The sequence below is a fragment of the Symphodus melops genome (assembly GCF_947650265.1).
Source record: "Symphodus melops genome assembly, chromosome: 18".
Lineage (NCBI taxonomy): Eukaryota > Metazoa > Chordata > Actinopteri > Labriformes > Labridae > Symphodus > Symphodus melops.
In genome coordinates this window covers 8,393,166-8,421,102 of record NC_136708.1, presented here as the reverse complement: position 1 = coordinate 8,421,102, position 27,937 = coordinate 8,393,166, and the positions used below count along the sequence as shown (strand labels likewise).

At 42.0% G+C, this 27,937-nt stretch overlaps 1 protein-coding gene across 11 annotated transcripts in view; it reads right to left on the bottom strand.

Moving 5' to 3' along the window:
* adgrb2 (adhesion G protein-coupled receptor B2) overlaps positions 1-27,937 on the bottom strand; it is a 227,220-nt gene that overhangs the window by 134,712 nt on the left and 64,571 nt on the right. For 10 of the 11 annotated variants that reach the window (XM_079368683.1, XM_079368685.1, XM_079368684.1 and 7 more), the window contains exon 2: positions 26,082-26,985. In XM_079368683.1, coding sequence (XP_079224809.1) covers positions 26,082-26,970 — 889 coding nt within the window. In that variant the 5' untranslated portion in view covers positions 26,971-26,985. Of the gene's footprint in view, positions 1-26,081; positions 26,986-27,937 lie in introns of those variants that run through there. The other variant, XM_079368681.1, reaches the window with a different exon arrangement.

Sequence of the window (27,937 nt, the reverse complement as noted above, 5' to 3'; positions counted from 1 at the left end):
AATGCAGTCATGCAGCATTCAGGCTGCAATCTGCTAAAGAGTTAATTTCAGCCATGGAGGTCAGCAGGGGTAATCAGAGCAGTGCATTTCTTTTCTCTTTTTTTTTCCTCAGGGTGAAATAAATGCTGTGTAATACCCACCAGCTCTGAGGTGACTATGGGAATTAAAACGCCCCTAATTTTCAGAGAACAGCATGCTTAGCTAAATGATCTTGTCAAAAATCATCAAAATAAGACTCTGTCCTAGATTTTTTGGATGCGAAGTGGAGCCAAAGCAAAGTCTGTGTGGGCATGCAAATGTTTTTTTTTTTTTCGTTTTTTTTTTCCAGTGTGTATTAGTGTGAGATGTGACGGTAAGCTGTTTTGTACTCGGGATACGTTTAAGTGAGACGTTATTAACATAAAATTGCATACATTTTCTAATATTTTTTTCCCAAAAAAGTTAGTTCCTCTGCGTCCTCATTTGCTCTCTCTGGCATATTTCTTCTTGCATTTCTTCTCGCTTTTACTTAACTTAAGAGAGTAAACTTGTGAATATTCAACAGATATTCAGATGTTACACCATCTGCCATTCTTTAAAAAAAAAAAAGGCTTCTACTGTAAGAGCAGTGCTTTCCTCTGTGTTTCTGTCCTGGAGCAATAATTGTGAAATTAACGATAAATTAAAGTACCCTTTAATGTGAAGAGGTGGTTATACTGCCGATCCCACAGAGAATCAACCTCGCAGTCGGCCGTAATAGAAGGCTCCTTTGCAATGTTAAATGGTTTGCTTATATTAAATGTTATAATGGGGTTAGGATCTCACCCATACAGAAACGTGGGCAGCTGCTTATTGTGTCTTCGCACACAAGTCTATATTATTCATATTCACAGAGATAAAGTGCACAGTTGTAGTAGCAGAGAGATGTGGTAAATAAGTGCTTGCTGTAGAGTAAAATGCAAAGAATTGAGGAGACCAGATCAAGGTTAAACTCTTTGAAGAAAACGTTCCTTCTGAATAAAGCAACAGATGTTTTGTTGTCACGTAGGAGCCTTGTGGTTTTACAAGAATGAAGGCGTAATGTCCAACTTCAGTCTAATTATTTACATCAGAACAAGAGAGGGGTCACTTTGGCTTTGTAACTACAGAAAGTCGAGAGCATCTCTACATTTACAGTGTTTTATGCAGCAACAAAACATTTATTTTTAGGATTCATCCAGTGGGACTGAGGCATATAGCAAATCACTCCCCTGCTGTGGTACAGTACAGTACAGGATCAAAAACAAATGTATAGTGTTCTATTTTGCCTTGCAGTACCACAAGACATTTCAAGCATGTCCCAGTGGGAGGCCTAACCCTAACCCCCGCGGTGTTAGAGATATACGCAATTCACTGAGCTGCATGATCCTGTGCTGTAAAAAATAAAGCCCACAAGATATTTATGCTTTTGGAAGAGAAGACTACAGTGTGTTGTTAAGTTGTTTTTTTTTCATTCTTTTTCCTTCAGCATCTACATTGGACATACTGTACATACTGAACACATTGAGGATTGATCAATATATAAAAAAAAGGGGTTTTAGAGTTTACTGTAAAGAAGTTTTTATTGGTCAGTAGCTTTATTTCATTTACAATAAATATGAATTCAGGGGTGAATACTGACTTCTTCTTGACTGGGGTGGCCCAACTGCTACACTACTCCATTATGCCACACTATGGAGAGGCAAGGAGAAAAAAAACATTGTCTCAGCGTATCTCATTAGAACTAGATTATGTTTGTTAAATCCAGCTAGCAAGAGAGAAAGTAAATTTAAAAAGTAAAGTAAAAAAGTAAAACCTCACTTGCTCAAAAGCTGAAAGCAGCCTAATGCAACAGAGACCCAAATGGTTGATTTTGCAGTAGCTCTTGCATCCGACAAAGCAAATAGCCAATAAAGGGTTTTTGGATGGCACTCGAGACTTTAAGGTGGGCCGTAGCAACTGCTGGCCAACCCCTGGACTCGACCTTGTATGAATGGGATCAGACTTTGATGCTGCTACTGTATACATTTACATAATCAATCAATCATTTTTTAAATTCATAATAGAAGAAAATAAAGACAAAAGTTGCATAATGACAAAAGAGCAGAACGATGATATACTCTGAGCAATATAATTCACAATATATCTATCATTATTTCACCAATGAGACAGCACTTTGCAAGAAGTGAAGCGAAATGAAAAATCTTCTTTTTACGGAGCAGAAACCTTGACTCATTTGCAGACAAGCATCTCCAGGGACTGAATGACTTAGTTTTGTAGTTTGATTAAAAGAGAATTGACCTTTCAAATATCCATTTCTCAAGAACAACCTATCAGCCATCCCACTCTTGTACCTTCGAGGCATTAATGTGCCACCCCAACATATCCCCTGTCACTGTCAGTCACTCTTGGCACCTGCTTACTACACATCCATCCATTACTGTTCCATCAAAGCTTTCTTCCTTTGGTTGCTCTCACCAATTCCTGACTACCGGAAGCCCCCTTGACCCATCCTCTGCTGTCTTTTATCCCATCACCTCTCTGTCAATCGCTCCATCTCCTGCCAACCCCCTCAGCAGTCTTACCTTTGAATGAAACTGGAAATCTAATATCACTTCCTCTGATCTTTCTTCAACTCCATCATTTCTGCCTCCACTTGCCTTTTCTTGACTATCCAGAAAACTGGAAATATGAACAGCAAAAGCTTTTAACCAGTGTGCAGGCTAGATTTGTTTGGTTATTTGCACAAAGACTGCATGTGTTTTTTTTGTGTGAAATACAACAAAGAAGAGACAAATTGGATCACAATGGACCACATTGCAAGCCAATTACCATCGCTGCTACCTTCCTAGTTTCAGTGAGTTTTGTGAGAAGTCTTGCTCTTGAGAATAAAAGAGTCATACCAAGGGGTGTTATAACCAAAATAATAACCAAAATTATCTACAACAATGCAGCCAATACTGAGCTGTGCTTCATAAGCCCCGTTTCCACTAAGCGGTTCAGTTTGGTTCGACGTCTTCCATCGTTGGTTTTAACTGCTATGATGTGACGCCGTTACGTAACTCTCGGCATTCCTCTTACACGCCGCCAACCAAATATAGCACGGTTGGCTGTGGAAACGCAAACAGTATCAAGCTTTACCAAACCAAACCCATACCAAACTGAACTGATCCATACCCGACCGCTTGGTGTGAAATGGGGCTTTAGCGCAGTGTTTAAGCTTGTGCAGATTGGGGCGTGAGTTGTGTAAAACATGGGGCAAAAAAATCTCTGTAAACCCTACGTTGGATTAAAAATACATAAACAAATCCTTAAAAATGAGTGACGGAAGAAGGAAGTGTGAGCTTGTGTGTTTCCAAACTCCAGGTATGGCTGGCTCTCATATAAGACTATGAGAAGCCCGTCAAAAACTATTATTTATTCAAACACGTCTTAAAGAAAGCTGGCAGCAGGCATTTGAACTTGCCTTCAACACCTTGCATCATTGCATGAAAATTCATAGTAGTAGCTCAGGAATAATACTTTTTATACCTTGTCAACTTGAACTCTGAGGCCTCTTTTCACCATCCAACTTTTTGCTCTTGAATTATAAATGAATGGGTTGCACCATTGCTGTCTAAAAAAAAAAGAAAACTCTCAATCTATGCCATTTTATCTTCTTTCATTTACTCGAGCTGAGCTGTTTTCCTCATTGAGCACAAACATCCAATCATCCTACATCCCCAATTACCATTTGTGGACTTTAACTCATGTTTACTTGCTTTCACTGTACATCGAGCACAGTCTTTCTCTATTTCCTCTTCCCTCTCTTTCCGTATCCATAAGTCTCTCCCTGCAGAATTCCCTGCGTAAGCTAAACGTCGAGCTGATTAATCACTTGATTACTCCCAGCCAATAGTCACATTGATTGACTTTGCCACATGATGGCTTTCTGGTTCACCCCTCAGATAGTAAGGACTCGCTTTTTTTTTTTTGCACACTTCTGATATAAAAGCAAGTCATGAACAAGGATGTATAAGCAATGCTGTGCCACGGAGGGTCATCCCAGTCTGTGTCATCTTGGAGAGATCACACGCCACTGAGCGACAAAGAACATTGAGATCCCTTTTTGCCAAATAAAAGAGATAAAGCCTTCTGTTCAGACTGCTACACGATCCCTTTAGGGTTGTTCGTGAGAAGTCATAGAGAAATGAAACATCTTAAACCCACAGTCATTTTGAAACTGGATCTTTCACTTGCTCACTTTGAACCTGAGCTGAAAAAAAAGGAGTGACGCAACATACATACTATCTCTCCTGTGCTCTGCTTTTCAATCACTTGTTTCTTTAGAAAACCTCCATGGGCTACATTTGTTGCCACACTGCCATGAAGCATTGAAGGACCTCTGCTGCCTTATATCACTGTCTCACTCAACCTCACCGCGACTTCACTTGGATGCTTCAAACAGTGCTCGATATCAAATGCATGCACACACACTGACAAGCATACACACACACACACACTCACAGAAGTCACCGAAGGTAATATAACAGCATTTCTTTCTCCAGCTCCATAGGTGTTGTGTGCTGGAGCTGGGGGATCAAAAGTGTAAGAAAAAAAAAGGCCAAGAAAAAAATGAAGATGAGATAGAAGACGAGAAAAGTCAAAGTTTCAATATCTTCCTCGCTACCAATGTGGGAATAGTCAAAACGTCTGAGGACGTATGGGTAATTTGACTTATTTCAGGAACGATAGATTCACAGAGACTGTGATGGAAAACCTTTGGCAAAAGTAAAAAGTGAATGAAAAGAGAAGTTAAGAGAGTGGATGGAGGGGAGTGTAGTTTCACTGAGCTCATGCAGTCTCAAGCTGTGATTAAACACTCTGGAGGTGGAGGGTGGAGGCAGCTTAAATAGCTGTACTTAGGTACTTGGAATAGTGAATGCACTTTAATGAAGCTTGCATATAAAACACAAGCAGCATGTGAAATTAACCGAGCTGACTTGAGAGGGTTTTTTTTTTTTTTTTTTTTTTTTTTGCTTTTATCATTGGAGACGTGATGTAAAGTGGGATTACATCGATCAGTTTTTGCTCTCCTCAATAGTTGGGGCATCAGTCCTTATGTGATCCATGCATCATTACAGTGGGAATGACCTCTTCAGCCAAAGGTTGATGAGGGACAGTACAGCTGTCCTATCAAGCTACTGGACCCAGCACCCAGTTCTGTTTCATTGCATCAAAGCCAGCAGCTGGGTGCGTGCAAGTGCTCCCTTTTCCTTTAGCTACGAGCTGCTGCTGCTGCTGCTGCACATTCACGACTGTGTGCGCCTGCATCTGTGTGCGTGAGTGCGCCCAGGGAAAGGGTAATGAGGACCGCTGGGGCTCGTTTAAACAACCAGGGTTCACTAGCAGAGAAGCGAGCTAGAGCTTCAACACTCTCAGGAGCTGGAGGAAGCAGGAAAGCAGAGCGGCTCCAGTGCTTCCAAGTCTTATAATCTCGTGCCGACATTGCAACAGGACTTAGCCACATGATTCCAAACCCACACCCTGACCCCCTCAGGCCCTACAGCCCCCCCCCCCCCCCGCACCACCACCACTACCCACCCACCCACCCAGGAAAGGAGCACTGTGTGGGTGTGAGCATCGAAAAAGTCTTTCCACTACTAACTGTCTTACCGCCTCTGAATTTGCCATTTGGAGCCATGTTTTTTTTTTCCTTTTTAAGAACATCTGCAGGAGGCTTAAATTAGTTGGAGTTGGAAATGATGTTAAATACAAATCGAGAAGCTTTTAAAGCCTGCATGAGGCACTTCCAGTTTGGGTTTGTGTTGCCCCATGGTGATAAAGTGGTACCTCTAATGTCTATGCCGATATTAAATATATGTTTTCTCATGAAAACAGTCATCCTGCTTTCTTTTGACAGAAAAATGACTGTCATCAGTCATGTTGAATAGTTGCCGTGGAATATCTAAGATGAAGCAGTTTCTGGAGTGAGCTCGCCTCGTTCGACACCCAACCCCCCCCCCCCCCGCAGGAGCAGTTTTGGTTTTTACTCATAATAATAACAGAACATAAACCACGTTTGCTTCAGTCGATCATATAAAGCCATCAGTATTAGTTTCAGTCAGTTTTATAACCAGCTACAAACTCCTCACAGGAGCTTTGATTTGTAAGTGTTCATATCTGCATCCACCGCCCCTTTAAGATAGTACTCACAGCTTGAAAAAAAAAAAAAAGTACAAAGTTCCCCTGTCTGTGTTAAAGTAAAGGGATGCACACACAGGAGTACAGGTACACATAAAAACACACAAACAGACACACGCGCGCGCACGCACAGTAGCCTCATCACCTAACATTGATTTCCCGCTGGCCAACCAACTGCTTAGCCATCTTTGTGGTGACAGGTTGACCCATGAGGCCAGTTAGATGCTCACACACACACACACACACACACACACATACACACTCACGGGAAGCCATCCTGCAGCCTTTAGGGAACTCCCCAAAGCATTTATTGACCGCAGAGAGAAAGTGGCTATTAATCTGACAAAGGCTTAAAAGCCTGTCACCGTCTGTGTGTGTTGTGTGTGTGTGCTTGCATGACATGCGAGTTCATGCATGTTGGTGTTTGTTGCTTGCAATTTTACAATTATGCTTTACATTAAGCACCGCTATAAACGTGCATAAATGTGTGCATTGCTATTTATTTGCATGCATTAATGTGCATAGTATTCATGTGTTGGCATGTAATTAGAACGTAAATCCAGTTAGCGGGCAAAGAAAAACCCGGCATGCGATATGCAATTTATCGTGGTGCCAAAGGTTCCCCGTTCGGCCCTCGTGTGACACTTTATGAAAAGGCAAGGTGAGCCCGTACAGCCGTCCATTCCAGCAAATTACCGTCATACTCTTACTTCTGCCAGTTCAACACCCCAGAGGCAACGCTATGGGGCCCAACAGAGCAACAAGATAATGAGAGGACTGAGAGAGAGGGAGAGGGAGGGAGAATGAAGGGCACACAAAGTAGCACACCGCGCATGCATCTGCGTGTGGACCCATGCCGCCATCTATCAATGAAAGTCGCGGGATCCCTTACTTCAAATCCTGGCAACAAAAGAAGTTTTTCACGTGTTGAGTGCAAAAGATTCCCCGCCGCAGGAACACTGAGGTGCTGTGAGGTCAGAGCAGGCGTGGGAGAGAACAGATCAGTCTTGTGTCGCTGTGTTTTCTCTGCCAAGAACATCAATTTAGAGGAATTTGTCTCCGGAGTCTTGTTATTGTCGACTCGATGTTAGAGGCCATGTGCTCTGAAGTGTACGTCGCAACATCAGAAAGAAAGACACAAACTTGTTCACGAACACACATTAGCAGTATTTCCTCTCTTTTTTTTTCTTTCGGTCTGGTATAAGAAAGAAGGAGACAACAGCTTCACGTGTGGTTGGGCTGTTGCACATTGTGCTGAAGTTATTGCGTCCTCTTCCTCAATACGTGCGCGCTCGCTCCGAGAAGTGTGCGTGCCTTTGGTGTGTCCTTCGTGAATGATGGCTTTGCTAAAGTGCTGTGAAGAGAAACATTGCTTTGCTACGCCTTTGATTCATTGCTGGTGTGGGAGAAATTTGCATAGCAGGCAGACTCGGGGCAGATCTGGGCTCTCGTTAGCCGGGTGGCTAGATACTTCATCATTATCATCAGGCTGTGTGCTTTGGTCTCAGCCACTCTGCACTTGCTCATAATCTTCGAGCGGGCTCGGCAGAGCAGAAGGAAAAAAGAAAATAAAACTAAAAGTCTTTAAACAAATTCGGAGGCTTGGCCTCGAGGCGATGCAGTGTGACGCTCCATATCTCTGGATGTTATCTCTGCGCATCAACGTTTGTGCAGATTTGTGGTCATTCACAAACTGGAGCTTTTTACCTGCGAAACTGTTGTGCAGATGGACGTCACATTTCCTCCCTCTCTCTTTTTCCCCCTCCAGTTGTCCGTTTTTCTCGTCCTGACAGGCTTGCTGCGGCGCTTTCAGGGACAGTGCTTGTTATAGAGGACATGCTGACGAGTGTCAATCGATACTGACTCCCAAACCGCAGCATCCGTCTGGGCACTTTCTGTGTGTTGGTGTGCGAGTGTGCCGGTAAGAGTGTATGGGCATCTGTCCGTGCCTATCCGTTGGTGTACGAGCAAGATGTTTGGCACTCCGGAGAGACGCATGCAGGTGCTGCTGTCATTCAATTCATCGTGCCCTTGAGGCTTTCAGCTCTCATTGCTCGGCTACGCCGCTGTGTTGTGTGTCTGTGTGTGTGTGTGTGTGTGTGTGTGTGTGTGCATGTATGTGTGTGATGGATTTAGCTATCAGTTTATGGGGGGATTATACGGACAGCTTTCACAGCTCTTTTTCCCCATGAATATTTTACCGTCATACAAACAAAACGCAATTTCCAGGCAGCTGTGCACATGGTTCAGACAGAGGTGGTGGAGAGGAGCTGTGGATCCATGCCAAGTCTGTTGCCATCAACAGAGATGATGGGCCAGGATTAAAATGGGCCGGCCCGCATGTAGATGCTCCTTTTGTCGGACTTTAACCAAATTTGCACTCCCAAAAAAATGCCCATCGTGTTTCAGTTGAACACATTTAGATGGAGGACTGTATGCAGTGGCATATAAGTACTTGCAGCAGGGTGCAAGGGAAAAAGGAAAACAAGACCGAGATGGAGACTAAGAGTGTTTCTTCTTTCCTGAGTCTTAAATCCGCCATGGGTAACTGCTGTAGTGTGACAGTAGGCTTATAACAGCCAGTGTGTCGATAAATCCCAAGCGCATTTATTTCCTGCAAGACCAGGGAAGCATATCTCGCTTTATGTCCCCTGCAGAACGAGACGGCAAGGTGATTTTTTTTTTCTTTCACCTCGTATCCACTTATTTGTCCTATTATTGATGTATTAACGGGTACGCATGCACCATAAACTTTCATAGTAGTTCTAGGCCGTGTCCTGGTACAATATGTGCAATGAATTGTTTGCAGCCTCTTCAGCGTTGTGTCCTAACTACTGAATATCTCTCTCGTTGTTTTGCATGGACAGAAGAAGGTCCTCGTGCATTAGCATGACGGGCTGCTCGTCGCCTCAGTGAAACATGAGGCGGAAATGCTGGTGATTAAGTTCATTCCTCCAAACATCACATTAAGGATGCAGATTACTGTATTGTCCAAAAAAAAAAAGCCATAAAACACTAATGGAAAGTTTGAAATAATTAAAAAAAAAAAGCTAATGGGATCATTATTCAAAGTTTCTCTGACAATTAAGCAAAACATGTGGAAGTCACCACAACCTCACACAGGGAAACCTTCCCATTTCTTCCTTTTTTTTGTAATTATTTGTTGTTTTTTCATGCAAAAGCAGCATATAATTAAATACTACACTAATACTACCACGCTCAAATTATCATATTTGAATAATCACACCTAGTCTGCATCACACCTAGTCTGCATAATGCATTATGAAGGGCGTGAGCATGCGTTGTGACTCTCTCAAAAAGAAACTTTAGGAAGCCATTTTACTGTCTACAAAAAGGGGTCTTGTCTCTATAAGCAGTCCCTTAGATTGTATAGTAATTCCATGGCATCTCTGGAGCCTCCTTGAGTCCAGTGTTCCCCGTGTATGGAGGCTTTAGTCCTCCAAGCAGGAAGCTCGGATTTGAATCCAACCTGTTGCACCCTCCCCACATTTTAAAACCCCTTCTTCAACAAGCACTCTCTTTCCCTCTTTATCTCACACACACACACACTTTTTTTGTAGTTGACCATGGTGTCTCCCTCCCATGGCTGCGTTAGACTGCCATGCAGATGATATTATCTGCGATCAGCATGCGTAGAAGGACGCAGGGAGGGAGGGGAGGATTCACTGTGTTGCGTGAGTCTGTCTGAGGGGGAGACTTATCTCAGAAGCAAACAGCCATGGATGAGTGGAACAGAATGACGAATGTGCACTGGCACACACACACACACACACACACACACACATCCCCTCTGACACACACACACACACACGCACACATGCAGGCGGACACAGAAAGCTTCTCATGTGTTTTTTCTGCTAAACTCGGGGGGCAAGATTTCCATGTCTTGTAATGATTTCTAAATAGGGCCTCATTGCCCAGGGATATAGTTAATTGCCACACACCGGCTGGTGATGCTAATGCGCGTTGACAAAAAGAGTTAGAGAGGCAGACAGGGAGAGGGAGAGAGAGAGAGAGAGAGAGAGAGAGAGAGAAGGCAGTCACACTTGTTTTGAAGTTACTTTGACTTAGCAAGGGCATGAAAGACTGTCAGGGCATGGTCAGGATTACACATCCATTTGTCCAAACACACTTTTATTCGGGAAGCTGTGTCGTTGTACCTACCGCTGTCACATGTCTGCCTCCTCACCGACATCACCCTCCCACACACACACACACTCACACACACACACACGTGTCCACTTTCATGCCAAGCTATTGTCTTCCTCCCGACTGTGTTGCCAGATTCCCTCGCAGTGACAATTATGTCTCTTTTCGCTCATGTAATCTTGTCCGTTTGTGGTGTTTTTGCTCACTTGGTCGTCTGTGTGTGCGTTTGTGTATCTGCGCGGGATAATCAAGTATTTCATCGTGTGTCATCATCACCCATTGAGACCTCGCCTCAGGAAGAGGGCCACAATAGGTTTTTTTTTTTTTTTAATTCTTCTTCTTCTACTGTCACTCTAGACGACGGGATGATGCATTGTTTACAACGCACAAACGCAAAAAAGATGCAAAACGAACACACGCATGCAAACACGGTCACACTCTCTTGTGGCAGGTGCGTGGGTGTTTGTATTATGCACAGATGCTTTTAGAGTGAACGTGTGACCACCCTCCCTCAAAATACAACACACACACACGCAGGAGAGAAACAGCACAGAGCGAAACATCTCTATACGTCATGACCACGGGTGATTTTATAACAAAACCTAAAAACTGCTCACTGTGGCCGCTTGCATGAGTGAGCAAATCCCTGAATTTGTGTCTATGAATTAGTGCACATGGAAAAGTGTGTGTGTATGTGTGTGGGGTGGGGGGTGGGGGGGGACGTCCTCTCCTGTATTAGGATAAATAGCCCTGTCTATCATGTAAGCCCATGTCTGGCAAACAGATTCCCCTCACGTCAAGCCAGATGAACACAAATGAGCTCCCCAGAGGAGACGCTTCAGGGAGGGAAAGACCGTCCCGGTGACAGTTATCGTGAAGGACATCGGAGGAGTTGTGGGTGATAACCAGAAAGTAGGCATGGCTGCACCTTGCGTCAGCCTTGTATTTAACCACCAGAAACCCCTCAGGACCACAGTACCATACGTGCCTTTAAATTAACTCTGCGGTAACGGCACAGATATGCATTGTTTTTTTTCTCTCTTGGGTTGCATTTTAAAATAATGCATTTCCATTAAGTCAGGCTGTGATTTGTCATACCCCACCTTCTGCTTGCAATCAATAACTCCAGTCTGTCTCAGTGTGTCTCTCCCTGGTGACACTACCATCAACTCACTTCTACAAATGGATAGAAGCCCACACATACAGCACCCTGAGAATAGCATTAGATAACCACTGGTTGTCAAAAGCCGCGACGCTTTCGGTATCATTCCACCTCAGAGGTGACAGGAGCCTTGCGCACTAAATCACTGTACTGTACCAAAAGGTAATTATACTGCCGCTGTAAATCTTTTCCATGGCTTCAGCGAGGAAGATCATCTCCTCACATGCCTGCGTGCGCACATACGGTCAGGGATGCACACATGCTTTATGTTGTGCATGTTAGAAGATGTCAGAAGAAGAAGGGAAAAAAAAGAAGAAAAAAAAACACCCAGCAGAGTAAATGCCGTGGGCTCAGGTGGCCAGTTGCTTAACACACGGGTCACAACTGTGCAATGTTATTGCATGCTTTGTCTCCAAAGTGCACTTTTAGAAATGAAGAAACCCCGCTATCAGTCTTATTGTACAGCTACATTCTCATCATCTTTCATTACTGCATCGTGGATGATGTCCCACACGTGTTGGGTACAACATCAAGGGCAACTCAAGTTCTCCAAAGCTCTTCTCTAATGCCTTTTAAGATGAGCAGCTCTTTGAAAGAGGCCGGATCCCATTGAAAAGAGGAGTCCTTTATTTCCGCCGTGACTCGTAGGAACTTTAACAAGATCAAACAAAGACATCAATGTGTTGAACTAAGAGATGGGTGCATTCTGAGATCAACCAAGTGCATATGAAAAGGAAATGGAACCCGGATAATTAAATACCATGTTTGTTCTTCCAAGCTTTAGATGCTTTGAATTCGCCCAACAGTTTTATCCAAGCTCAAATAATTATTCAACTCCCAGAAAATAGCCAAAAAGTATCAAATATTTAATTTAAAGGCTTGTACTGTGTATCTCAGAGCTGCAGGATGAGCACATGTCCTTGAATCAGAATCTTTTTTTTTTTTTAACAGGGATTACAAAAAAAAAAGATTAACGGAAAATGTGGCTTTGGTTTCTGTTAACGTCATGTTTCGTTACTTGAGTTCACTTTTACTAACTCAAGTCAGCTGACCTTGTTTGCTTTTGACTCTCCGAAGAGATGAGGCCACCAACCCTTTGAATTGAATTTTCCATTCAATCCGTGGGTCGTTAGGACCTTTGTTGATTCTGCAGGACGTTTTTTTTTTTTTATCTTTCTCCATTCTTTAGTTTGACCAAAAAAAAAAACTGTAAACCTTTATACAGTCAGAAAAATGAATCCAGGGGTCGCCGGTGGCGCAGCGGCAGTGCGCGCGACCCCATGTATTGAGGCTCAGTCCTCACGTGCGGGCAGCCCGGGTTCGCGTCCGGCCTGTGGCCCATCTCCCGCATGTCTCTCCCCACTCTCTCTCCCTGATTTCCGACTCTATCCACTGTCCTCCCTCTATCATTAAAGGCAAAAAGGCCCAAAACAAATCTTTAAAAAAAATAAATAAATAAAATGAATCCGAAAGAGGTGCTCGACACTTTGCCAGCGGGTCAATCTTTCTAAAGGACACTTTAAATCCAGTCACAAGGAGTTGAGGATCAAACCACCATTTTGGAGCATGACCAGCACTACCTCTGAGCCACAGGTGCCCCAGGTAACCCAGCCACAAGCTCTAATATATCTGTAAAACAAGCATATCAACGCCACCAATTTAAATGATTAAACCCATGTTTTGTCTCTTACAAGCTTTTGTCGGCCATTTCTTATGACTTCAATGCAAATAAGACAGAGCTATGAAGGCTGTGAAGGCGCTCGGTTCACAGAGTTCATCAAAGAAACTTCAACAGCCCCTCTACTGGTGTCGTTGTGTCCGCCCAGTATGTGGCCTGTGTTTAGTCACTGTCTGAATCACTGTGGGACGCAGCTGTCTGCCTGCTCAAAGCAATGAAATAAAATCATCTTTTCATGCACTTGAAACATCCCTCAGTCCTCACAAAAAAAATAAAATAAAAATAAATCAAATGCTTTGCTCTGAACTGCATGTCAAGGCTTTGAACGCACAAAATGTCATTGTTGCCACAACAACAACAACAGCGGGGTTTTTGGGGTTTGAGAATCAATGTGCAGTGTTGCGCAAACCCTTTCTTTCTTTCTTCTTTTATTAAGCACGATGACTGATATTCACACAAAATGTCAAACCTGTCAGACAGAGTTTCACGGTTGCGGTTTGAAATCGCAAAAATGTAGGAATCATCACGCAATCCGAACGTTGGCAAGCAGATGCACACACAAACAGACACACACACACACACACACAGACACACAAAGATACATGAAAACACGGACCTGCAGGGATTGTATCACATGACTATGGGCACAGCTGCACTCTGAGATGCCCGTCTATTTTCTGCAGTTAATCGATCTCATGAAGCCATTGGAGCTTGACTGGGAGTCAGTGGGCCAGAGAGTGATATAGACTGCACGAGTCTCTATGTGTATGTGTGTGTGTGTGTGTGTGTGTGTGTGCAGCGCAGTAATACATCTCTGTACTCCATTATCATCGTATTGCTCTACGACCACTCTCGAGCTGCATGAGCCTTTTGAGACAGACTGTAGCTCTAAGGCTTTTTGTCATCCATTCACTGGCACACATGACATACACACTTTCTCACCCACAGACACACTGAAATGTACACAATCCTCCATGGCAGGCAGGCATGGGGGGGGGGGGGGGGGGGGGGGCCCACTGGTGCCTTAGCTACGTCTCCATTGCTTCACTCCATCACGTCGCTTCAAAATCCTGCTCACAAATCGACTCTACCTTTCAGTGCAGCTCTGCTCCCATCATGCAACTTTCATAAGGTGCAGTGATAGACCTAATTCAGAGCGAACTTTTACACCCTATCCTTTCCCTTCCACTAGTTAAATCCCCGGTGATCTAAAAAGGGTTTGAAGCAAGGGCATGGATTCTATGTCCTGCTGCACTGTATCTATATGTGTCCATTTTAAAGTATGTAGTGTATACGATCAAGTCATCACTCTAACATAAATTATCATGTGTGTTTCAATCCAAGGTCACTTATATCCTTACTCCACATTCATACATATAGGATTTTTTTTTTTTTTAAATGAATGAATTATTCATTTTTTATCATTGTTAATAGTTTTATAGTCAGTCTTTTCTAAATGAAAGAAAAAGATCAGCATCATGGGAGAGGTCCAGTTTCATCAAACCGGCTGCTTCTTTGTGTTTGCAGCAACTACACTGAGAGGCATCAAGTCCATTCAGCGAAAGCGTCTTCATGCAGGAGGAAAAAAATCAACTTGGTGTTCCTTCTCCATCAATCCAAGAGGAAGGCGCTTCAGGTGAAATGCATGGAAACTGCACTGCCAAGCACACAGCTTCCTGGGTGTGCCTGTCTCATTTGCATCCATGTCAAATCAGGAATATTAAAGAAGAAAAGAGAAAAAAAAACTCAGCAAAATGACCCCCTTCTTATCTAAATATGCTTGTTACAAATACTGTCTAATTCACAAAGACCAGCACTAATTGCCATGGACAGTTACAGTGGTGCCATTTAACGCCATTGAGGCCCTTATTAAAAAGGTGCAATTTCTATTTCTATCACTCTCTGTGATTATCTAATTTTACATAAAGAAGGGCAAATTGCACTCAGAGTGATAACAGTATGATTCCGAGGCGTCACATACAAACTTTCCAGCAATCAGGAAAACAATTGTGCTTCTGTTTGTCTTTAAAATAAACGATCTGTCAAAGTCTTGTAATTATTTCGACGTGGCGATTATTAATATAATTTGGGCTCAAACAAGTCCAGGGCTGTCAGTGACTCGACATGCATCCACGTCTGTGGAGAGATATGGAGGTTGCGGACAGAGATGCAACTTTGTTTGTTTGGTTCATTCAGAGAGGACGCTGTGTACTAAACACTGAAAGACTTTTTTACTTCAAAAAAAAAAAAAAGCCTCTTGTAGGCCCTTCTAACAGCTCAGTCAGTATGAGCGCCTATAAACTCCTTAAAAGTGGAAATGTTGTCTCGGTCAATTATTTCACCACTTTAATAATACTAATTGGTGGTTGGAAACCTCATGAGCTACCAACACATTTAGCTAATGCACGATCATTACAAATTCTACCTTGTTGGAAAGGAGACTAATCAGGCCTTCCAATGATATATCATACATCAGCAATTAGTGCAATAAAGGGGAAAAATAATTACACGAAATAACATTTACAAACTTTTTTTGAGCAGTTTATATGGCTGTGAGGTGCAGACAATGTATTCTATATTATTATATATAGCTATAGATCAATGAGTAGGAACTTAGTTTCCTTTCTTGTACTGTACATTAGGGGTGGGAACCACCGGTTAACTCCATACGATACAATAACACGCTAACACACTAAAAAAAATTAAAAACGTGAATTTCCCTCAGGATCAATAAAGTATCTATCTATCTATCTATCTATCTATCTATCTATCTATCTATCTATCTATCTATCTATCTATCTATCTATCTATCTATCTATCTATCTATCTATCTATCTATCTATCTATCTATCTATCTATCTATCTATCTATCTATCTATCTATCTAACACTTGATACGATGTGCGTTCATTGATATACTGCCGGACAATACATATTATATAAAGCTATTTCACAATATCTGATCAACTGGATGATATAAAATGCAAGGTTCAAGGTTTACTTAATTGTCAATTCCAAAATATGTCAGACATACAGTTAAATCGAAAATTACGTTTCTCCCCTCCCCACAGTGCAAAATAAAATAAGGTACGGCAGTTGAAAGATACAGTTCAGGTATTTGAACTGAGGCTGTCAGTGTTGATGTGTAATCACGATGACCAAAAATTAACGCCTTTTTTTTCCTTTTTTTTTTATTTAATTGATAGTAAGCCACTTTGTCCCTTGAGGCACACCTAAAGTACAGCATCTCCCTGTAGGCTCAGTGACTGAAAAGAACATTTCATTTTTTTTTAGAAGTAGACAAGTCAAAAGTAACACCATTTTGGATTTTTTATTTCAGCGACCTCTTTGGCTGATTAAATTGACTTTTTGGAGTTCCTTTTTTTGTGGTTACATTTATGCTGTAACATTTAGTACATACGTTTGAACCACTTTCTCTGGCTCAATAAGGTTCACTTTATCTCTTGGCATCTTTCCAGTTGTGTCGAAAATGACAGAATATGGTATATAAAATACTCTCTAAAGCTTCTCTTTGAAGCCATAATAACAGCTTCAGTATTTGAGGAATCAGCACACACAAACATGTATGTCACAAATAAACAAAGCATGCCGATCTGCAGATCTACAGTATTTACAATCTACCAGAATCAAGCTTCCAGCTGTGGTTGATGCAGTGGGACAGAGTGGTCTATTTATTGGAAGCTACGCACTATAAGTCTTCCTATATTTTTGATTTATGACACTTTTAATAGCATCAACAGGAAGTTGGCCTGTGTTTCATAGCTGTTGAAATACAGCCAGGGCCAGACGGTCTACAAATCCATACTGATCCAAAGAGATCTGTTGAGAAAACGGGAATGGATATAAATGACAAGATTTGTGTGTGTGTGTGTGTGTGTGTGTGTGTGTGTGTGTGTGTGTGTGTGTGTGTGTGTGTGTGTGTGTGTGTGTGTGTGTGTGTGTGTGTGGTGTGTCAGGCCTTTGCTGGAGCATAAAGGGGCTCAGTGCTCTCACAGAGAGAGCCATAGCTCATGAGCACAGAATACTAATCCTCTCACAGTCACCCTGAGCAGACAGTCCTTCACCCACACACACACACACACACACACACACACACACACACACACAAGCACACACCTACACACATATCCAGACCCATGCAGCTTTGCTTCATTCATTTTAGGAAAAATCACAGCGACTGGGTTGCGCAGCATGCAATTACTCTTTGTCATATGTTGTGGCATGTGTGCATTTTTCACTGTGCGTGTGTGTGTTTTTTGTGTGTGCGCTGTATAAAGTTAAAGGTTAGTAAAACACCTGTATGTACAGGATGCCAGCTCGGTGTGAAAAAATAAACACCTGCATGCACTCACAAAAAAACACAACACTTCTCTCTGCTCTAATTACCAGGAAGCAGATAGTATTCCACAAGGATGGGAGGGTGTTTGTGTGTGTGTGTGTGTGTGTGTGTGTGTGTGGGTGTGTGTGTGCGCGCGTGTGTGTGTAAACCTATATGTGCGTGTTTTCTTAAGTGACGGAACACTGGCTCCTGCTCAGTGCAGGGTGATCTGGTCCCAAGAGTTCTGTCCTAATCCCCGTCCTCCCTCTCTGTCTGTCTCTCTCTCTCTCTCTCTCTCTCTTCCTTTCCATCTTAAAACACAACACATTTAGGCTTGCGTGTGTGTTAGAGTGTGTATGCACAGATTATACCACAGGGAGGTGTGCCTGTCAAGGGACCGAGACCAAGAAGAACAGGCTGACGTTGATTTAGACGCTGGTATTTTAAATATGCAGGCTTGCCATGCAGGGAAATGACATTCAGGGACAAATGTCATTGACTTTAAAATCAGGTGTTACGTGATGTAATAGAAACGCATGCAAGTTGTGACTATTACAGGAGTAACGTGTTTGATTAAGAAGACTGGACTTAAGATGTATGCACAGAGTCTAGTGCTGGACTGCACATAGAAAACAATGAAAAGCATCTCTGTCTGATTAATGTCAGATCATTTATTTAAGACAGGCATACCCATTTATGTGAGGGGTAGGGGAGGGGAGGGGGGGGGGGACAAAGAAAGTTAAAGAAAAACTGCAGTAAAAAAAAAAAAAGAAATCACCTCTCCTGCACTGCTGCTTCTAAAACACTTTGAACATAACAACCGTGACCTGGATGTGTTGTGACAGTTCAGAGCCAGATTGCACCTGGGTGTTGGAGACACTCACTTAGAGTCACTCAACACTTAAAATGTTGTCATGCTTTATCCATGAAACAAAACATTCGCTGCACATTCTCAAAAGGAAATACTCGTGATTAATTGATTGAATGGTAATGTTTCTTCAGCGACAGTTTGCTGGTTATGCATTTATAAACATTGAAGCTGATTACCTGCGTGGAACATTTTTAAAGTTTTCAGAACGGTGCACGTTATTAAAAATACCATCAAAAACCTGCGCACATCCATTACTCAAATGTGATCTAATACAGATGAGACTTGGAAATAAGTGTTTTTGGAGGGCATGGAAGACGAGAGTCACTAAAGGATTGTATGTGGGCGGTTTTTGACTGATCAAAAGGAGAGAAAAAGACAAACGACATGCAAAGGGGATAAATTCTAAACCAGGCTACAGAGCAAACACTGTGTCTGTGTGTTCCGGTGCTATTTGCACATATTTAAATGAGTTGTTGTGCATTTGTTTTGAGCAAAATTGACCCTTTTGTCTGTAAATGAGCCTCATTAAAAAGCTTCCGACGTCCTGCACTAAACACTCATGCTAACCGCCACACGCAGTAGGGCTTTAGTTGTCACACTCAAACCGTCTGGTGGAAACAACAACAATTCCCCCCCCCTGTGTGTCCTATTAATAAATTAATAATAATAATAAAGGAAAAACTTTAACGGGGGACTGGAGAGCCGACGGAGGTTATTTCACATGCTGTATGTACAGAGGCTATAGCAGTCATTGCAGTGAGGTTCCTCACTCTCTCTTCCCAATGTTTCCTCTCTTTCTTAAGCTGTCCTATCTAATACAGGCAACAAAGGCCAAAAAAAAAAAAAAATCATTATCTGAACCCATGCAGGGACACTTTCTCCACAAAGAGAGTGTCGAGCTGTTACGCAGGAAAGCTTTATTTTTTCTTTTTAAATTTCCTTTGCTGGCTTGTTTCAGGGGGGAAGCTTTCTGATAAATAGGAAATAGTGGCCTCACTTTAAACTGTAAAAAGAGTCCCAATACCCTCTCCCAGCTCACCACCTACAGTATATATGGACAGAAATTAGCTCTGAGATTAGTGGCGAGTGGACATGTAGCTAGTTTCTCTCCATAATTAAATTCAAAATCAGATTAAATTGACTGGAGCAGGACAACTTTATGGGCATGTTTGCGTTTGGATATCATTAATGTAATACACTTTGTTAATAGGAACTTGAGAGCAAGGCGATAGTGGGGGTGATTGATTGATATCCATGGCTCTATACGCAACTGGAATCTGTTCTTAGTGAATTTAAGTGTTTGAAAAAGTCTCCATGGCTAGTGAAAATGGATTAATTGCTCAAACTCGCTTGAAGTAACTTTAACCACATTTAAGCTCATTCATTACTGTAAATATACACACTTTTTTTTAAATAAGTAATTAATTCATATTCCATGTAATTACATTTTTAATTAAATTGTTTAATTGCTTTGCTAAGCATACTGTAATGTTAGCCTCAGGTCCTCTTTTAATTTAGGTTTTTTTCTGCAGTGATGCCAAACTCTTTGAATACCATGATCAGCAAAAAGTTAAGAAAGAAAATAAACCAACATTCAGCCTCCTTCTGAAAAAGAAATTAGACGACAGAAGCTTCCATTTTGCAGCCACAAGTTAATGCGTGCAAGCAAACTAATTAAATTACAGGACAGCAGTGGTGGCTTGCAGCATGATGGATGAGCCAACACTGAGAGGATGGTGTAATTTCTCCCCATAAATGATTGATGCAGATTGAGAACAATAATGTTAAAGATATTATTTGCACAAATGAGCTGTCTTTACAACCGAGAACAGCTGATAACATTAAGAGGCCCATACAAACACTACAGGATAGATCTAACGTCGCTGTTGCACTGTTCTTCTAATGGTGAACGCAGCAGAAGTAATGAGGTGATGGAATAAGGGGATCGACATATGTGTCCAGATCACAGCACTGATCCCTCGCGACATATCCGCTGTTATGCTAGCAGTGCAGTGGAGTGCTTACATATGCCACAGTAAGCAGTGAGCTCATTTATGTCTGCGATAAGCCCACATGAATCCTCCTTATTGATCCATTCCTAATGTTGAACTTCTTGTAAGTGAATACATTATCCATATCTGACATCAAATTAAAGGGGGGAAAAAAAAGAAAAATGTTGACTACCTGTTGAATACGCTGGATTTTAAAAGTGATTCTGTATTGAACAGGGAAGCCAATGGAGTGTTTGAAGGACTGGAGTGATATTTTAACGTTATCAAGTACCCTCACCTGAACTTTGAATAAATTGAAGTCCTACATATTGTAGTCCATGAATGCATGAAATAATTGTGAGAGGAAACTGATTTGTTTTTATTTTGGGGCTTTTTACTCCTTTGATTGAGAGACAGGACAAGAGAGTCAGAAATCCGGGAGAGAGAGAGAATGCGGGATGACGTGCGGAAAGGGCATGCATGACTATATTGTTTCATTTGTTTGTTTGTTTTTACCTATATTGCAGTCCATGCCATCACTTCAATTAGAAGAAATACTAGACTTGAGAAAAGGTTAAATCCCTCCCTCTCAATTTAAATCCTTAGAATACGTCTATATCCACATCACCGCCAATTACATTGGAATCACTTAATAGCCCCTTATTTATTCTCTCATATTGTGACGTTTTATCTACAGAAAAGGATACTGTAATTTTACAATCATTCAGCTTTAGGTATTTTTATAAAGATTCCTTTTTCTTATTTCCGTTGTTCTTTGTAAGCGTGATCAGAGCACTATTACAGAAATGTGCTGCTGCTGCTCATCCAACCTCCTCCAAAGACTTCATGTTTGCTCTCATTGATTCTAAAAAAAACAAAAGTCCTCATTTTTAGTCAGTTGATAGTCCAGAGTACAGGGGAGTTCATACTTCAAGCTGCATTTGTATAAACAGAGTACTTTTTTCTGGCATCCAGTCAGGCAGAGGAGTTTGGCAGAAAATCAACCAGCAACTGAATTTCTAGTTACTGGTTCATTAAGGCTGAAAGAAAAGTGAAATATGTGAAGAGCGAGGGAGGGAGAAATAATACAGGGATCAATACAATGAAAATGTTACCATGCTGAAGAGAAGACAATTAGTGCAAATGAGTAGATGCAACACAGCGGTGTGTTTGTTTCAGCTTCAAAAACCTTCCATGTCGGTTATGATGGGGTTTGATTGACAGGTGCACCATTGGGGAACTTTCTTTTTTCTATATTTCCTTCGAGCAGACCTGACAGTCAGTCACTCGTCACAGGAGCTCAAAAAAAAAAAAAAAAAGTTAGAATGTGTGTGTGTGCATGTTGCAGGTTCGGTGACATTATATGGTTTCTACAACTTGCATCATAAGCAGGGCAGAATTTGGAATTTGATAATGCCCGTGTAGTGTCGGAATGTGCTGTGTGTTGATCTAACTCTGCAACACAGGCAGTCATGAAACGTTTTTTTTTTTTTTTGCCCAAGCAGCAGAGTATGATAATACTAGAATTAGATGTGCACAAAAGTGCTTTGAGGCATGTTTTCTGTTTCTTCTGAATGTTATTTAGTTGGACTGAGGTAACCTTTAAGAAGTTTAACAGGACATTTTTTTTACTTTCCTGAAACTTAAACTTTGCCTTTAAACTCACTTGGTTATTGCAAGTAAAAAAAATAAAAATCTTACTTGTCTTTCTTTTTACCATCACGCACTGATCTGGTTCAACTGTGATACAATTCACTGACAATTTTTGTTCAACCTGTCAGGCACCAGAGCTGTTTGAAGGGTGTTAAAGTATCCGTCCATTATCTATAGCGCTTATCCTGTTAGAGGGCACAGGGGGCTGGAATTGATCCCTCCTGTCATTGGACGAGAGGCAGAGTTGACCTAGACCGTTCACGAGTCAATCACAGTGCTGACATACAAAGACACCCAACCAGCCACACTCACATACACACCGAGGGCTAATGGACAGTAGAGTCATGAATTAACCGAAACAAGCATCTCTTTGGATTGTGGGAGGAAGCCGGAGTTCCAACTCATGCACAAGCAGACCTTGCAAACTCCACACAGAAAGGCATCTGTCCGACAGGCATTCAAAACAAGAATCTCGTTGCTGGAAGGCAACATCACTAACCGCTACACCACCTTGCAGCCTGTGTGTATTATAATTTAAAATATAGCGTGCGTGACTAGAAGCTTGTCAGACATCAGATTGTTGTTGCATCAGAAAGTCATTTGTCATCTATAGAGAGATAAACGTTTAAAGTCTTGCATTTAACACACACCTCCATGCAAAATTAAAGAATACATCTTTATTAAGTAAATAAGTAGGAATGATATCGCAAACTTGTTTTATATAGCACAACTCTACTTGCCTTGCCCCTTAATACCCAATTTATATGGAAATGAGACAACATTTGTTTAACCCTGTTTTACATAGATATGTGGTTCAAATCTGTTTTGTGTCACGAGGTAATACATTCATATATTTGATGGACAAAGACCCAAAGGACCTCTCCGGATAAAATTAAGAATATACACGTGGATTGCAAATACAATGTCACAATACAGACCACAGAGAGCAAATCATTCACACGTCTACTTTGTAAAGAATGAATCCTTGTTCATGCTCCATTTGGGTCGAACCATTACAAATAGGCCTCTTCTTAATTATTGACAGATTCTATGGTGCAGAAAAGTGATGTCTCAGGTCACCAAAGGCCACGCGAAAGGTAATTTGGCCACTGTTCCTGTCATGCATACCCATAATAAAGATGCATTATCCTGGAGAAAAAACATTGCTCAGTTTTAGGCAGAGAGGCCTGCAGGGGGAATTTTGCCGATACAGAAATAATACAATAAGCTTAGTGAAGGTCAGTCAGTATGGGAAGACCCATTACAGCTCAATGTAATTGGGCAGATAAAAACTGGGCTGAGTATTGTACAGAAAAGAAGATGTGATTTTACAATCCATCTAGTTTGGAGGCAAAAACACCGTCCACATTAAATTACAGTTAATTACTTGCTTATCAGTATTTCTATAAGGGAATTATGCATAATTAAACTCCTTCAAAGAAAAAATAAAGATTACCTCAGTGTAAGGTGTACTGATATTTCAAAAAGATAAAGACCGGAATAATCGAAAGCCGTAACGCTGAGGCTTTTAATCTACATTTTATGCTTTTTGTGTATTGTGTGAGCAACAGTGCCTGTCGAAGCGCAAAATGGGATATATTGTGATTACACCCAGATTTTTGGACCAAGAGATGAAATTCTGGACACACACAGAGAACAAGTTGAGCTTCAATAAGGCTGGTTTATTAGTCCAATGAGGAGAAGGGCATACAGAACCTCTTCTCATCGAATGCAACACCAGCAGGCTTAATACACTCCTCTGTCCAACATCTGGAATGTCACCTTTAACATGTTCCTCTCTCGGCCCTGTCATTCTTTTAATCAAAGAGGCCTCTTCGACATGTCGTTTATATTGTATTGTCCTTTCAACTTTTACAATCAGATGCAGCTCATGTCGAGAAGAACGATAAAGATAGAAATTACATTAGGTAGGTTCAACATGACATACCTTGCTCTCAGGATCAAAATGGACTTGTGTCGCCACAGCACAATTCTACAATTTTCCGAATAAATAGTGTAATCCATATAGAGCTGGCTAAAGTAAGTTTTCATAAATATAAAAAAGATACGTCATAATCAGTTTTTTTTAAAATTGAAAAATATCGTCAATGTTTATACAGATTGGGTTGAAGCGGCATTCACCAACCAATTGGTGGAGTAAACTTTAAAGCTGCTGAACTTTTTGGATGGGATATTGTATCTATGGTCCTCGGCTAAAATGACCAGAATGTTGCACATGGAATATGTCTTATATGGGCATCCCAAATTCCTTCCTTCGACTTGACACAAAAGGGGAAAGCCTCTAATATCTACAGTGGAAACAAAAAGCTGCAGGAAGGGGGGCAGAGTCAAAAAAGATAACAAAACGCCTGAGAGAAGGAGATGGGGAGTGACGTGGGAAGCATTAAAGCTTTGTTTTCAAGAGTCTGACTCAGCGAGGGCGCAAGTGTTTGTCTTTCAATGAATAGAGAAATGGGACAGGAGAGAAACAGGATGGAGGCAAGATCCCCCACTCTCTCTCTCTCCTTCGCTCCCTCTCTCTCTCTCCCTGACAGCTTGCTGTTGTGTTTACTGTATAGCTGATATTATAGGGTAATTAGGACATTGGGGAATTGGTGAGAAAAAGACACAACTCTGCACACACAAAGGTTTGCACACACTACTTCAGGGTATCCTCTCATCATGGGTCTCTCTGAGGTTCACAATCTGCGAGTTGTGAGTCATCACTCCTTGAGTGACCAGCAGCTAAGCGAGATGTGTGCATCATCAGTGACTTTGAGGTGAGAAGAAAAAACACTAACAGAGCTTCCAGACAGTTGGCATATGCTAAGAATTACCCTCAATTTTTGGAGTTGCGCTTTTTCGTTTTGCTTTTTTGTCTCGAGAAATAGTGCTTCAGCGTGACTCAAATTAGAGAGAGATTCTCCCCATCGCTTCAGCTCTGCCCCTCCCTTACCCCCCTCTCTGGGTTTATTAAATGATAACAACCCCTCTGCTGATTAAATCCAGTGAAAGATAACCTTCCCATCAGCGAAGTAACACTTCCCCTTGAGCGCTGAGTGTGTATGTTAGTGTGTTTGCGAAGGGTCTTACAATAAGAAGACTGATGGTCAGCCTCTAATTAGTGCTGTTCATTATGCTAACATGCCTGGATACACCCTATGGAATATGATTACATAATTCTGGGAACTATGCGATGAAAAACACATTTGTTCTCAATTGATTGCTCATGTCTAGATTGACTCTCAGGAAACACTATTCTCCAAATTCAACGAACTAGAATAAAGGTTAATAATGCTTTCGTATGTGTCAAGCTTTGTATGATAAAAGCAGTTTTCTGTCTTTTATAGGCATGGCACACGCAATGAAACTCACAGAGGTTCATTCAGATGCAGAGATGCATACATATTCCCATGTGTTACTGTGCAAAGGGATCATCAGCTTCATGTCCGACCCACTGATGTTTGAATGACCATGTGCACATATGTGTGCATCGGTGTCAAATCTGATCTTGTCTTAACATCGTCAACAGATGGTTTCACTCTTTTTCTCTCTCTCTCTCTCTCTCTCTCTCTCTCTCACACACACACACACACACACACACACACACACACACACACACACACACACAGATAAACACACAATTATGTGCAGCATGGAAACTGAAGTCCGCACCTCTTGCCCACATGGGGAGATCTCTAAAAAATAGATCAGACGGTTGAAGTTTTGACAGTCATTTACAAATCTTTTGATGGGAGGTTTAATGGTCTCCCTTTGAACTGCTTCATTTTTTAATTAAAGGCCAACAAACAAAATCCAAATAACAGATTCTCTGTCAAGTGGAGGCTTGTGACTTCCCTGAGGTGGCATCAAAGGGCAGGATGACAGGGCAAAGTTTCCTTGTCTATTTGCCGTTACTGCGAGCTGGGTAGTAGTGGGTACACAGTAGTGTACAGACGTGTTTTAATAATAGGGAACCACTAAAAAAAGTGAGCCTTTGGTGTACTGAATTGGTGTGCTAATGGGTCATAATCCTACCTTGTCGGACGTCTCTGGGTGCTATGGCGATTGCATCATTGGAATGCAGCTCGGTGACGCAGCAGTCGTCTGGAAATACTGAACCATTGCTGAAACTGTGGGGGGTCTCGGGAAGTAATGGTACAGGTGGTGCCATGATGTTGTGGTTTGGGCAGATACATCCCGTCTGGGTCATTCCACAGCCATCTCCATCAGAAATCTCCTGGTCTCCATTGTGTCCTGTCCGTAGGCACTCCTCGAACCATCGACAAAGCATGCCACAGGTAAACTGACTGGAGTTCTCATTGTTTATGAGTAAAACCTCCACCAATCTTAACTCCAGCAAATCCTTCGTAACCTGAGGCTCATCTGCAGCTGGATGTCTGGTCAGACATACTTGGACAAAGTTTTTGTCAAACTGTAAGAACGAGTATGGTCCATCTGAGTTATATTGGCTGCCACATAGATCAATGACTTCTTGATCCCTGACAGTAGCTGTCTGTAAATGAGGGGGACAGCTTTGATTGGTCTGGTGATGGTCAAGGGACAGTAGCATGGGGGAGTGCGTCCTGCAGATGACAGGGTGCCGAGTGAAGCGGAGGTAGAGGGAGTACTTGGTGGGATCCGGGTTTTCCAGGGACCAGGAACAGCCTGGCGCCCTCGAGGGGAAGAGCTCCCTTAGGGAGAAAGAGCCATAGAGCACCCCAGCTACAAGGCTGGAGCATGATGAGGAGACGGGTGATGGGGCGCCCTCTGCCCCATTGCTGGGGATGCCGTCGGCAGCCCCATGGGCAGCCTCAGCCAGTGCAGAGAGAGGAGCTAGGGCGAGGGCAGACAAGGCAACCAGGGCTCCAGCCACAGCCAGGAGCGAGGACAGCAAAGACAGACACACCCCACCAGCAGTGTTCATCCTATGACATTCGTCCTGCAAGACAAAAATAAGGAAGAGTTGAGTATTAGATGGTGTTGTGAGTGAGACGCACAAGGAAATATCTTCAAACCCAACCTGAAAAAAACTATAGAGAGGCGAAGAGTTAATCAATGTTCCTGTTTGGAATAAAGATTTTCACGTTTGGAAATATTTCTGGACGGACTAACATCTTGTCTCAGAGTATAGCACAGCCAAGTTTATGGCAGCAGCTGTCACAAAGTTCTTCCTCAAACAGACACACACACATGCACTGTCAAAAACACAAACACATCCCTGCTGGGCTGGATTAAAAAGGTTGATGACTTGGCTGTTGAGACATGCACTGTGGGGCCTGCTCTACCCTTTCCTGCTGTTATGTGCACACAAACACAGACACAGCATCGCCTGCTGAGCAGCTCCCCCAAGGCTCCAGCAAACTATTACCATCACCGACACAGTGAGGGTCCGCCAACAGCCTGATTTTGACTCACACAATACAAACACACTGATGACAAAATGCCATATACAGCATGCTGTGTTTTCGTATTTTTGCTTGAAACCACTTCAATATCCACTACATTTTTATACGCCACTTGTGTCTGCTCCATCACCTGGGATTTTTGAGTGGCTCCACATAAATGCAGTTTGAGGAGGATGTGTGGGAGATGGGAAATGTATGAACCACTCTATCGATAACCTCATAACATGATACCCAGACAACTTTTATTAAAGTATCACCAAGCTCTGAAAAACAACATTTAGTTTTAACACATATCCAACTTTATGTACTCGATGGAAGAAATAGTTCAAAAAAACTACAGCACATACAGGTTTTTTTTTCCACTAGTTTGGAAGTTTTAATAATTTAATCTAATGAACACAGTAGTTGTGTAAATGAAAATGTTAACACATTTGGAAACAATAGATTTTTTTCTGTGTCTGCTGGCTGAAATATGATATCTTTACT